Source organism: Branchiostoma belcheri, unplaced genomic scaffold, assembly GCF_001625305.1.
Source record: "Branchiostoma belcheri isolate BF01 breed outbred unplaced genomic scaffold, Haploidv18h27 scaffold250, whole genome shotgun sequence".
NCBI classification, from domain to species: domain Eukaryota; kingdom Metazoa; phylum Chordata; class Leptocardii; order Amphioxiformes; family Branchiostomatidae; genus Branchiostoma; species Branchiostoma belcheri.
The window spans coordinates 38799-53188 of NW_017803855.1; the positions used below are offsets into that span (position 1 = coordinate 38799).

The 14390-nt window shown below is 44.8% G+C and overlaps 2 protein-coding genes across 2 annotated transcripts in view; one reads left to right on the forward strand and one right to left on the reverse strand.

The window, feature by feature from the left end:
- Positions 1–7250, reverse strand: part of LOC109471628 — a 32357-nt gene extending 25107 nt beyond the window's left edge. Inside the window, exons 1-2 of the mRNA XM_019770967.1 lie at positions 7056–7250; positions 63–161 (exon numbers count right to left, since the gene is read on the reverse strand). Of these exons, the coding sequence (XP_019626526.1) occupies positions 63–161; positions 7056–7146 (190 nt within the window). The 5' untranslated portion in view covers positions 7147–7250. The remainder of the gene's footprint in view (positions 1–62; positions 162–7055) is intronic.
- A 2245-nt stretch (positions 7251–9495) lies between these two features.
- The window catches only part of LOC109471634 (von Willebrand factor D and EGF domain-containing protein-like), a 30677-nt gene continuing 25782 nt past the window's right edge, over positions 9496–14390 (forward strand). Inside the window, exons 1-2 of the mRNA XM_019770972.1 lie at positions 9496–9740; positions 11245–11387. Of these exons, the coding sequence (XP_019626531.1) occupies positions 9644–9740; positions 11245–11387 (240 nt within the window). The 5' untranslated portion in view covers positions 9496–9643. The remainder of the gene's footprint in view (positions 9741–11244; positions 11388–14390) is intronic.

A 14390-nucleotide genomic window follows, 5' to 3' on the forward strand; every position in this document is an offset into this window, starting at 1 on the left:
GAAAGATCAAGACCTTTCTTTTTTTATCTTAAATTATGATAGAATGTTGAAGAAAACCTTACCTTGACCAGTCACACCAGTGCCCATAATGACGAGGACGAACAACCCCACGGGTAGCGACACACGCGGATTCATCCTGTCTCCAGGTTTCCAGCAGTTCACTTGGGATAAAGGTGGTAAAAGGGACACATGATTAACGGAAATATCATTAGTCGCAATTCGCTCCACCAGTTTACCAAATAATACGCTGCAATGGGAGGACAGACGACAAGGACAAGGATTTTTCTATCCATGAAAAATGAAGGTATTGTATTTGGTTTGTGCGTCTGTGTTTATGAGTGTGTCAAAAGTTGGCAAAATTTGAGCCTTTAAATCTATCGTTACAGGCGACGGTTGACATGTTTTAGTAGGAAAAGATTAAATAACAAAATTGTCACGACTAAAGCAGCCCGTACGCTGTATTAATGAATTCTAGTGCGGCCATTACAATTCGTAAGATACAGCTCAAATTAGTAAAACATTTTGTTTTATCTAAATACCAATATAGCAGGGTTTAAAAATAAATTACATTTGGAAAAGTAATACCGACATGGGCATTTTACAAGTGTTTATTCCTGCTTTTTTTAAATGTTCGAAAAATTCATAAAAGAACGAAATTGTCCATCACCCATTACTTTAACTATGTAATGTGAGCAAAGCCAGGGAAGGTGAGCATGGGTGACACGGCACACACGTTCCAATAGAGGGCTGTCCCTTGCACAACAGGACCTTATTTTATTCTCAACTAAGGACAAACAACCGGCTCTAATATCAAATCACAGCCGCTGACAACACAAACGCATCACTGCAACCATCTACATGTTCAGTGCAATAAAAATGTGATTTCACTCCAAAATAATTATGCTGTATTAAACTTCCAGCCATTTAAAACACAGGCCTTGATGCCTTTATAACCACATAACCAAGATATACAAAGACGTAATACCCCTGGAATGCTTCGGTCCCAATTGAAGAAAGGGGCCCTGCTGGGTAGTTCCCGGGCTGTTTTATGGCACTTTTGGGCGTAACCCCTACGTGGCCCCACCGGGCACCCTGCGGCTACCGGGCTATTTTTGGGCCCGGCGGGGACCCGAGAAGAATTCAATTCTGAATTAAATTCTACCCGAGCCCCGCTGACAAAAAGACGCCGTGATGAACAGAATAAAGATGTGTACTTCGTAAACCCGGGTAAAATGTGTGACGTCACTGATCAAATGATCACAACAAAAGCGTGAACTCTATATCAATTGGGTCAGTCAAGACATCGTCAGAGAAGCTGCCGGGTACCTGCCGGGTGCCTGCCGGAGAACGACCAATAAGGGTGACAAAATGCCACTGGAGGAAACTTTTAATTGTGACCACAACAACCGGTGCCCGGCAGACTCCAGAGCCCGGCGGGAGCCGGCCGGGGCTACATCCCCGACGGGCACCGGCGCAATTGGGACCGAAGCAGAACACAGAGTGCGCCAATGTCATGATGTAGGAACATATGGAGACTTAGAAACTTATCCGCTCATAATTTGTAGTGTTAACGTTTTACGTTTGTTTTTTGAGAAGAGAAAACAAGATGCGAGGACAACAATCAAGATTCACTACTAAAATGAGATATTGGACGTTTCATATGTTTAAGCTTATTCCGTTGCTTAAATCCTAACCATCGCGTCATTAATGCCGAGATAAATCAACATTAGTGCGAGGTTCGAGTTCAAAACGATCATGAATTATTATCTTGAAAGTTCATCTGTGTTGATAGAAGTCATTCTGAATTGAGTTTAAACTGTAATGTCCAACACAAAAAAATGGACGCACCCAAATTTTCGACTGCACAACTCCAGCCCCAGGCAAGGAAGGAACAATCCACCGCCCCCGCGACGCCACGCAGACAACACACGCGACCTCGCGCGCGAGCAGCGGATCACAGGTCGCAGAAAGCCCGCGGCGCCCCCCGCCCGCCCCCGCCGAGGGACGGCTGCAATGCCCCGACACAGAGGGCCTTCCCAATCCCTCGCGAAAAGAAGTCCGACCCTGAGTCCAAGACTCTCACTTTGTCCAGTGAGACTGAATGACCAGGCGATTCTATGTGTATATATGTTGTTAGACCTTCGAAGTAGTCGAGCTAGGTCGTTTGTGTTCTAAGAACCTAGCCTTGAGGGATCTTTCAGTCTCTCCAATATAGGTTTCCTTATGCTTCAGTCCCAATTAAAAAAAGGGGCCCTGCCGGGTAGTTCCCGGGCTGTTTTATGGCACTTTCGGGCGTAACCCCTACGTGGCTCCTCCGGACACCCTGCGGCTACCGGTCTATTTTTTGGCCCGGCGGGGACCCGAGCTAGAAGAATTTAATTCTGAATTAAATTCTACCCGGGCCCCGCTGACAAAAAGACGCCGTGACCTCATCGTGAGAACACCGACAGGTACCCCTTCGGTTGCCGGCAGTCCACCGGGACACATTTGTTACGTCACAGACCAGATGAACAGAATAAAGGTGTGTACTTCGTAAACCCGGGTAAAATGTGTGACGCCACAGATGAAATGATCACAACAAAAGCGTGGACTCTATATTAAGTGGGTCAGTACAAGACATCGTCAGAGAAGCTGCCGGGTACCTGCCGGGTGCCTGCCGGAGAACGACCGATAAGGGTGACAAAATGCCACTGAAGGAAACTTTTAATTGTGACCACAACAACCGGTGCCCGCCAGGCTCCAGAGCCCGGCGGGAGCCGGCCGGGGTTACATCCCCGACGGGCACCGGCACAATTGGGACCGAAGCATTACACGGGCCCTTGGAAGTCTGTCCTTGACACTGTATATGGTAAACTACCCCACATTTGCTTTCCTTTGGTGTTTTGTCCATGTGCGACCAGTATATTCCCAAGGAGCTTTCATCACATGATGAAAGCTCCTTGATATTCCGGAGGGTTCTAGTTGGTCTAAAACAGGTCCTAATCCCATGTGCAACAAATATCCTCCTGAGCCATTCACTCAGGCCTTTCCTGTAAGGCAGCACAACTAGGCCTCTATTTGGGCTTTTGTTCTTGCTCTGGTATTGGTTACTGTCTGTGGGCTTTTGTCTATTGGCCTTGTCTAAAGCCCAAGTGGGATACCCGCACTTTCTTAGTGCCTTTGAAATGTGAGCTTTCTCCTCTTCTAAATCTTGAGGGTCAGTGATAATTGTTTCCGCTCTGTGAAACAGGGTGCGGATAACCTCGAGTTTATGATCCAGGGGGTGATTAGAATGGAAGTTTAGATATTGGTCAGTATGTGTGGGTTTGCGGTATATCTTAACCTGCAGGGACCCGTCCTCTTTTACTGTAACAGTTGTTAGCATATCCAAAAAGGCTAGTCACCTATTCTCTTCCTCTTCAAATGTGAATTTTATGTCAGGGTCAAGGTCATTTAGATGTTCTGTGAAGTCTTGTGATTTCCTACAGACAGAAGTTCCTCCTAAGTTTTACGGTCTTTTCAAAGTACACAAAACTGGTATTTCACTGAGACCAATAGTGAGCAGTATTGGCTCAATCACTTACCCTTGCGCCAAGTTCTTAGAAGATACTTTGTCCCCCTTAGTCGGTAATACAGTGCACCACATTAAAAACTCACAACTGTTTGTAGAAAGGATAGAACATGAGCGGGTAGAGGAAGACGAGGAACTACGTTCATACGACGTGACAGCTCTGTATATTTAAGTGCCAGTAGACAAAGCAGTTGATGTAATTTTACAAAGACTAAAGGAAAACAGCACTCTACCACAACGTTCCAAACTACCCCCAGAACAGTTGATGGACTTGTTGAAGGTGTGTCTAAACTGTACTTACTTTGTGTATGATGGCATTTTCTACAAACAAATCCATGGAGCTGCCATGGGGTCACCTGTGTCCCCCTTGTATGCAATCTATACTTAGAGCATTTGGAACAACGTGCCATAAAATCTGCCCCACACCCTCCTGTGTGGTGGTACAGATACGTTGATGACACTTTTACCAATCTTAAGAAGGCGTACGCACAAGAGTTCACAGAACATCTAAATGACCTTGACCCTGACATAAAATTCACATTTGAAGAGGAAGAGAATAGGTGACTAGCCTTTTTGGATATGCTAACAACAGTAAAAGAGGACGGGTCCCTGCAGGTTAAGATATACCGCAAACCCACACATACTGACCAATATCTAAACTTCCATTCTAATCACCCCCTGGATCATAAACTCGAGGTTATCCGCACCCTGTTTCACAGAGCGGAAACAATTATCACTGACCCTCAAGATTTAGAAGAGGAGAAAGCTCACATTTCACAGGCACTAGTGTGGGTATCCCACTTGGGCTTTAGACAAGGCCAATAGACAGACAGTAACCAGTATCAGCGCAAGAACAAAAGCCCAAATAGAAGCCTTAGCTAGTTGTTCTGCCTTACAGGAAGGGCCTGAGTGAAGGGCTCAGGAGGATCTTTGCTGCACATGGGATCAAGACCTGATTTAGACCAACTAGAATCCCCCGGAATATACTGGTCTCACCTAAGGACAAAACATCAAAGGAAAGAAAATGTGGGGTAGTTTACCATATACAGTGTCAAGGACAGACTTCCAAGGGCCCGTGTAATTAAACCTATATTGGAGAGACTGAAAGATCCCTCGAAGCTAGGTTGTTAGAACACAAACGACCTAGCTCGACTACTTCGGAGGTCTCACATAGAATCGCCTGGTCATTCAGTCTCACTGGACAAAGTGAGAGTCTTGGACTCAGGGCCGGACTTCTTTGCGCGAGGAATTGGGGAGGCCGTCTGCGTCGGGGCATTGCAGCTGGGGGGCGCCACGGGCTTTCTGCGACCTGTGATCCGCTGCTCGCGGGGTCGCGTGTGTTGCCTGCGTGGCGTCGCGGGGGCGGTGGATTGTTCATTCCTTGCCTGGGGCTGGAGTTGTGCAGTTTGGGTGAGTCCATTTTTTGTGTTGGACATTACAGTTAAAACTGGATTGATGATCATTTCTGCTTTGTCAGTCATAAAATAACGGTATTAAAGGGATGCAGTTCCTGATCAATACAATCAAAGTTTCTATTTTGAAAAGTCTTCCTGTCAATATTCTATTTCTGAGTGGAACAGCTTAAGTCCGAATACCCGCAGTCTCGATTTTTTTTAATTTTAAATTATCGAATTTTGAATTATGAAAAGTCCCTTATTTTTAAATCTGTACGTCTCGCCAAATCCAGTTATTTCAGCACCAGTTGTCGTCATCGTCTGGGCACCTGTAGCCTGAACCACAGTCTTTTCACCCGAGGTCTTGTAACAAGTCCAGCATGTGGCTCTGGGTGTATTCACGAAACAATTACCTATTACACTGCCCCACATGTATCCACCAGCATTTAGTTCTCTTCGACAGGCTCTCTAAGACTCTGCGACACACATACAACTTCAACACCGACAACGTCAAATAACTCTTAATTCTAAGTGGTAGTTTGCTCAGCTCTTAAAATATCAACTGCAAAATCATGTTAGCCACACAGGAATACATCATAACAACAAAACGTTTTTACTTGTCCGTGTTCTTTATACTTAAAAAAACTATTTTCTAAGATGAAAAAAAATCCTGATCTATTCAGGAAAAAAACCCTCGTCAAAATATTGTACTGTATTTTTCTCTGTCAACTTAATAATCGAAGATGAGGGGAAACAAGAAATCGTTTAAGATATCAAAATGTATGGTGTAATCTTTCATTGAATGAAGATTTCTTTCGTAATTAATCACGGTCCCTACTTATAAATTGGGGTTGTCATCCTTGATTATTATTATTATTATGTTGATGTCAATGACCGATGAACAAGCACATGACACAGGCGGTAGTTCGACAGGCGCTCACTGGGATCATCTCACTTTTTTTTTGCAGACAGTAAAATTTTATATCTATCTATTCAAGCATAAAAGAGGTCCCGAGTTTAACAAGTCTGTTGACAGCTTTTTGTTCAATCACATGGAAGCTTGCTGGATTAACCACCCACACACACAGGTTCAGAGCGACTCTTCCCAAAATGGCTGTGTGTAGAGGCCAGTTATGAAGTTTAGAGTGTACCATGTGCAACTATGTTATAAGGTGTCTCTCATTAGGTAACCAGGCACCTGAACAGCAACAATCTATCCGACGTCTAGTTGATGTATAATTTTCTTAAAAGAACCGCATATAACTCACGGAACAAACACGGTACTATAGGTACGATTTGGTGGTATTTCTCGTGCAACGCATCACACCGCAGCGAAACGCAACGAATGCGAAAGTAACTATGCCACTGCAGGGCGTTTATGATCTAATTAAAACATGGAATTATTGAAAAATATCGTGCCAGAAGTGACAGCAGGACAAGGTCTAGTTTTTGTCGACATATTGGTGAAAAAATGCATTTTTTTTTACATTTTTCTTACTAAATTACCCATATTTCAAAATTGAAGCCATTTTTCAAAAATCCCTAAAACACGACTTTCGGGAAAACCGTGACAGTCATTTTGAGCCGTAAATGGGGTATGTTTGACTCTCCATGCTTCCAGCTTTGAACAAGTTTTGCAGACATGTCATATCGCCGGAAAGCGTGCATTGTGTTATCCGTACAGGCGTACAAGGTCACGCAAGGATACGACAGTAGCTTCGTTACATGTTACATGTCCAAAAAGAAATAATAGCGGACATGTACTTTCGAGGATACTGTTTGTATCTATAGAAAAGTGTTTTTTTTTCTATCTGTTGCGAGGCACTCAGACAGAAGGGCTTGTTTTGCCGCTTTATTGTACATGACCGCAGGGGACGCCGAAATGGAATGCGGGTTCGATTCGAATTGCCCAGATCGAACACGATCGAACACAGTTCGAATTCTATGAAATGTGGGAATTTTGCAGCCCAGATTTGACCACCGTGAAAAGTACAAGTACTTGAGCTATCATATCTCATCTCATTTTCAGTTTTTATAAATTAAGATTGAATCTAAAAGGCGTTTCAATGCATAAATTTGTGGAATGTGTTCTATCGAACTATCAAACTCACCTGTCAGTATTGTTCTCTTTAAGCAAGAAGCCGTATCCAAGTCCATATTCCAGGCGTATTCCAATAGATAGGTAATCCGTAATCCACACATAGTCCATACATCGAGCACAATGGATAGTTATTACAATGCACAGAGTGCATTGTAATAACTATCCATAGTTAACACTACAGGCCGCAAACAATGGGCGATCTTAAAAGAACATGGCCGTAAAACATCCGGAAACCGGTTTTACGCCCTGGCCAGGTGAATCATACAATCATGTGCATTGATGCCATCTTGCGGTCCTTTCTCGAAGCGCAAGGGATCATAAAATTCAGCGAATACTCATAGCAGACAACTTTTACCAATCTTGCGGCGCCCAGTATCCCATGTATACATGTTTTCAATGCAAGAGAGCCATGATACGTTATGGATATGCGTCTTTGTTCTATTCTAAATGGGTCTTGGGCAAAGGTAACAGATATGAGTTATAGAAATATCCGTTTTGTTCATGTGGGGAAAGCGTCGGGCACTTCCGGGCCAGACTTCCGTATACGACCGAAGGTATTCACTGCGCTCTCTTTGCGACCTGAAATTGTGGGGGCGCGGAGAGAGCGCCGTGAGAGCGCAGTCTAAGTGGAATGCGGTATATCTACATTAATGTTAGGGCAGTTGTGCGCCCTCATGGCTCGCGCTCTCACGGCGCTCATTGTTGCATCGCCGTCCTCTGCGCTCTCACGGCGATTCTATGACACGGTTCATTACCATCGCGCCGAGGTGACGGCGCTCATAGCCATCATCGCGCTCTGATTGCTTTTTCATGGCGCTCTCATGGCGCTCTCATCGCGCCCCCATGGCGACCATGGCGCTCTCACCGTAGCCACTACCAGGCTCCGCGGATCGCTAGAGAAATAGTAGAAATTGGCCGAAATAAAGGGATAGTATACCAGAGAAGATCCGGGGCCATAGAAGATCGTCAACGTGATACTTGTATGTTTTAAATGGTGAAAAAAGAAAGATGTATTCGTAACTTAGAAACTGGTACATTTAATTCGGATACATGAAACAAACACGTCTTCAGAACGGGTCGTCGTCCCCTTTTGCTACATGGAGAATATGTACATGTAAGTTTTAATAAAGCCCCTGTCACACATTTACGAACTCCCCAAGAATTCATGCCCGAACACCAGCCGAACACTCTGACCAGGTCTATCTTTTGTATATGAGTCAAAACGAATTTGAGTTTAATTGGAGCCAAATTTTAATCGCTGAACACTTCCCAAACACTGTTAACTTACTCCAGCATGGTTGGCAGGTGTTTTACCGACTTACGGTCGAAGTCCAACCATGTAGATTGAACCTTCCGAACGCCCCATTAATGTTTTAAACAGTTTGAAACGTTCGGTTGGTGAAGCCGAACCGTAGCGGAATTCAACGAACGCCAGCCGACCCACTCCTCATGCTTGGCAGAGCAGGTCGGCAGAACGTACTGCACCTGCACGAAACCCGTCATGTATTCTGCATGGCCCTTTAGCAGTACGTCTCATATAAGGTAGTATTTGGGTATATAAGGTTAACATCTCGTCTGTGTTTTCCAACTGTGTCGGAAAAAAAATCGGCCGCAACAGGCACAGTTCTGATGCAACGCTGACCAGATATCCAACGAAAACCGTGAAAAATGGGGGTTTTTGCGCAGGCACGTTCTGCCGGCGTGCTGGTTGGCGGGTAACGTTCGGGACGCCAAATTCTTGAATTTGTGACGGAGGCTATAGCTAAGGCGGCTCGTTGAATAAGGCATGTTTACCTCAGTCATAATATAGAAAGATGTAAAGTTTCAGAAGACAACAAAAGATGATATCATGAATTTCAGAATGGTGGGCCGATTTTTACGGGCCTCCTAAAATATTTGGTCCGCTCATAAAAAACAGTCATTTCAAATACAGCGGTCTTATTTCTGACGACCAGTCTCGTTGATTGAGACAAGTTCACCTCAAGCTGAACATGTACAAATACATACACAATGTTTCAGGCGTGACAAGGTGAATCAACCTTCGATGAATGGAAAGGCACGCCAACACAACAAACCTTTGTTCCGTGCACGTACCAGGTTTACAAATGTAAACAGAATAGCGCAGTCTTTCTTTGCTCCGTCGGTTAGTCACAACAGGGCCATGTAATGTTACCCTGTATTGGCTATCGCATATATCACACAGCAAAATTGGAAAAGGGCCGGGCTTAACCGATCTTGGGGTAGGGGGATAGCATCCTAGCATATCTGCCTTAATTTGGAATGAATTAAATATGACGGTTGGATGTTAACAAAAAATACGGTATGGTGTATACTTGTGTTTTGAGAATTTGAATAAAAGAGCTAACAAAATGGCAAAGAAATCATTGTCTGTACCCCCCACATGTCATTATATATGGAACGGTCTTAACAAGGAAACGTCGTCGAAAAAAACACCTCTAGATCTGTGCGCTGTAACTGCGCAGTAACCAAACGTAGGAACAAGCTGTATGTAGGGTCGACGGTACTAGAAGTTGTTCCAGGCAAGGAAGTCTTAAATTCTTGATCGTGCATGAAGGCCAATACAACTGGCAAAAAAGCATGGTGCCAACAGACACGGCAGTCCTCGGTCGGGCACGTGTGTGTCTCCTGGCTGTGTTCTGCCTGGTGTTTTCGGGGTTTGTCGTAACGTCTGAAGGTAAGTGTTTTGCGTGTGTTGATAAACGCCATAAATTATTTGAATATTGGACAAAAAAAACTGACAAGTTGGGAAACGATGGTGAGAGCTAAAGTTCTCTAAAATATAATGTAATTTCTAATTATGTTCAAGTACTTCTTTTTTTTCAATGTTTGAAGTACAATGCTTTATCCGTTTGCAGAATGAACGATACATATTGTGAAATACATCGACATTCGCTATATGGGTTCGCTCAACGTGGGCTACATTTAAGCTGTAAGACTATAAATTCGTTCAATATACGCGTCTGTATCTGTATAGCCGGTATAACCACCCATCGGTGTAACGCACCAGCTTCGCAGGCACGCGGCGCGGCGTCTCATAGCTCCTGGTATAGGAAATTGGCGTATTGCTGCCTATGAACCAAGTGTCCCCCATTTGAAAATTTGAAAACGACAAAGCTGCACATGACGTGCGTATTGTGCGTACGGCTGCGTATGACAGAAATGTCGGTACGCAACTCATACATAATGAGAATATGCAGAAGTGTCACAGGGCCGTTACACAATCGTCACCAAACTTTGTTGTTAAAAAACTTACTCCACCCTACTTATTTACTTTTAATTAAACATTGTTCGCGTCGAAGGCATTTGAGGCATTGTCAAATAGCCCACCTTTTCAAAGGTCATGAAAAGCTGCACAGACAAGTTCACACTCTTTCAAGGTAGAAGTTAAGGCGTGACGAGCCGAGTCAACTTTCAGTAAAGGAAACGCCAACACACTAGAGTATACCCATGTTTCGTGTGCGTATCACGTTTACAATTGTAAACAAAACAGAACAAAGAAGACTTTCTTCGCTTTGTCGGGTAGTCACAACAAGGACAGGTAATGTTCCCCTGTATTGGCCATCGCATATATCACGAAGTAACATTTAGAAAGGGCTTAACTGATCTTGGGGTAGGGGGAGACATTCTAAAAAATCTACCCTAAACTAAATAAAGTAACGTATAACGGTAAAATCTGGACAAAAAAATAAACCAATTGTACGCTGTAGGGTTCAGTTATAGAAAAAAGGTAAAATATAATTAAACAGCTAATTCGCAAAGGCCCCCATTCCACTTAGACCGTGCTCTCACGGCGTTCTCTCTGTGACTTGAAATTGGCCAGGGCGCGGAGAGAGCGCCGAACTCCACGGAACATGAGGAAATTTTAATAATCAGTGGCATTACATGATAGGAATATTCAAGCTTGTGGTATATGTAATTGATAAAGAGAGAAACACAGACAGATATTGATTATGTAAATTAAGACTTAATTTGCAACAGAGAAAAAGGAGTGGATGTTACGTGTAATGTCTGACAGTTTTCAAAATCTATTCGGTTGCTTGAGTAACAATCTTCTTTGTAACTGATAGATAAAGATAAAAAGATAAAGTCTACAGTTTTAAAAGTCCTTCAGTAAAAACTTCTTTCTAATGAATATATTTATCTCCTTGTTAATCACGTGTTGATCTTTATTTCTACAGGTTCTCAATGGGTCCAAGTATTTGGGACCGTGAAAGGGACCGGACAGACGGCCGTGGACGCCTGGAGTGCCGGCCCTGGTGAGGACGTCTTACACGATAAAAGCCCTCTGGTGGAGCAATGGGGATCGCTTGGCATCAAACGGGTAACTTTGTCTTAGATTCTTTACTGATACATTCTGTAACATTTTTTCAAGTATTTTAATAGAAAAAATCATCATGTGATTTTAATTTACTTCCAATTTTCAACATATTTGTGCAATCATGTTACATTTCTGACATCTATAGTCCGCTCTAAAACAAACTACCAGAAGGTAAGGCCATGTTGAGTTGATTATATGGATGACATCCGCGATAAAATTGAAACAATTGTTGGAAATAGGCCGTCTCCCAAGCTAGCGACTCCCTTGACATGGAAATTAGAAGAGAACCGACAACACAATCCGGCATTCCTGGTCAAGCCAAGGCGCCTGCCGAACAGTGTTCTACAAATTCCTGTGGTCGCAGGGCCAGCATCAGCATCAACGATCCTGTCTACAGGTTCAAGACCAGCCCTGCCTACGAACTTGAACCTTAGAACTCAAAGGACTGGTAGCCCACGTCAGATCGTTGTGCCTTCTTTCCTCTTGTGTAATGCCAGATCATTAGTTAACAAATTAGATGAATTTCATACTGTCTTGTTAAATGAGAACATTGATGTAGCGGCGGTATCAGAAACATGGTTCCACAACGATGTTCCCACCGATTTCTGGTCTGTAGATGGATACAATGTGTATTGTAAATCAAGGAATGACAAACGGGGTGGTGGGGTTGCTTTGTATGTGAAAGACGGCATAGATGCACGGCAGCTCACGACAATTGATGTACCTCTCGACATTGAATGTTTATGGCTCATGTTAAGGCCTAGGCGCCTACCCAGAACGATAACCTCAAACCCCATGTGCAGATATGTTAAGACATCACTTATGTGATAGTATTGATAAGCTCAGATCCCAGTACAACGATGTTGGATTCATGGTAATGGGTGATTTTAACCACATTGATCTGTCTGACCTTTGTTGCGGTAATGATCTCCAACAGATTGTAAACGTACCTACCAGATTGGGGTCCACTCTCGACTTAATTGTTACCAACCTTACTGAATATTATCACCCTCCGTCTGCTACTTCGCCTCTTGGTCGTGGTGATCACAACGTTGTGCTGTTGACACCGAAACACCGTGCACTCGAGAACAGGGCTACAAAACGCCAGTCTCGACCGATGAAGGACTCCAGCATCCGGTCCTTTGGTCAGTGGGTGACCCAGCACCAGTGGAACGAGGTAACAGAAGAGCAGGGTACGCAGAACAAAGTCACCGCCTTCTACAGGACATTACTACAGGCAATAGACAAACACTTCCCACTCAAATCTGTACGGATACACGTGCGTGACAAACCGTGGATTTCCCCCAGTATCAAGACTTTGATTAAGACCAGACAGCGAGCGTTCAATCAGCAGAAATGGGATGAATGGCGTAAACTCCGCAACAAGATCCTGAGGGAAATCAAGACCGCCAAGAAGCAGTTCTACAAAACCAAAGTGGAGAAGTTAAAAAAGGAGAACCCGGGGGCCTGGTACAAGGAACTGAACGTTCTTATCGGCAAGCAAAAGAAGGAAATGACAGTCCGGGTTGAGGGGACAGACTCAGAGGACCACCGAGGCATTGCGGACAAAATCAACGAAACCCTCACCAACATCACAACGTCCTTACCACCGCTGAACCTGTCCGATCTACCGTCGTTCCTCCCAGCGAGACCACCGCCGACGGTCCAGCCTTGGCAGCTGTGTCAGAAACTACTGAAAGTGAGAACCACAAAGGCTCCAGGTCCGGATGGAGTTTCAGGCAGGGTGTTGAAAGAGTTCGCTTACGAACTCTGTACGCCTATAACTGACATCCTTAACACGTCCCTGAGAGAAGGTATTGTTCCGCAGGAATGGAAAGAGGCAACCGTTGTACCTCTTCCCAAGACGTCTCCACCGAACATTAACCAGCTCCGCCCCATCTCACTGACATCACTGATCGCCAAAGTCTGCGAGAGCTTCGTTGCGTCATGGGTGTTACAGGACATAGAGCACAATATATCCTCGGACCAATTCGGGTGCCTGAAAGGCCGTTCAACTACACACTGCCTGGTCAGCCTCGCAAACCAACTCTTCAAAACTGCGGACAGACTTGGGTCTTGTAGTACATGGGTCCTTACTGACTACAGTAAAGCTTTCGATCTCGTCGACCATACTGCAGCAATGAAACACCTGCTTGTGATAGGGGTGAGGCCAGAACTGATCCCGTGGCTTGCCAACTTCCACTCGGGACGTACACAGAGGACCAGGTACCACGGAGTCCTGTCCCAATCAGAACAACTCTCATGCGGTCTGGCGCAGGGTGCCAAACTGGGACCGATCGTGTTTATCGCCCACATAAACACCTCGACAGACACCATACAGTCCCCAGCCTGGGCCTTCGTCGACGACTTAAACATCATTGAATCGCGACGTCTCTCCCAAACATCGAGACTACAGAAAGACCTCGACGAGCTAACATCGTGGTCAGACAAGAACAGTATGCAGCTTAACGCCGGTAAATGCAAGGCTATGCACATTTGCTTCAGCCGGACACCCCCACCGCCACCTCCCCTCACCATTCATGGTCACGTCCTGGAGGTAGTGGGCGTCGCTAAGTGCCTCGGAGTGTCTTTCCAAGCCGACCTAGGGTGGGGAACCCATGTCATGGACATTACAAAGAAAGGAAATCAAAGACTGCATCTTCTCTGCCGACTGCGACAGTTCAACCTACCTGTGGAGGACTTGCTCACCGTATACACATGTTTCGTCCGGCCGGTACTTGAATACGCCGCGCCAGTCTGGCATCCCGGACTGAAGAGTACACAGCACAACAAGATAGAGAGGATTCAACGACGGGCGACAAGGATCATACTGGGACATAACCTCTCGTACGAACAGTCCTGTAAAGCACTGAGGTTACATAGCCTCCATGAGAGACGTGAATACCTGTGCCGAGAGTTCGGGAAAAAACTGTCCAAGTCAACTCTCTATCACCACTGGCTCCCTCAGACAAGAGGCGAAGTAACGGGGAGGTCAACAAGGCAAAC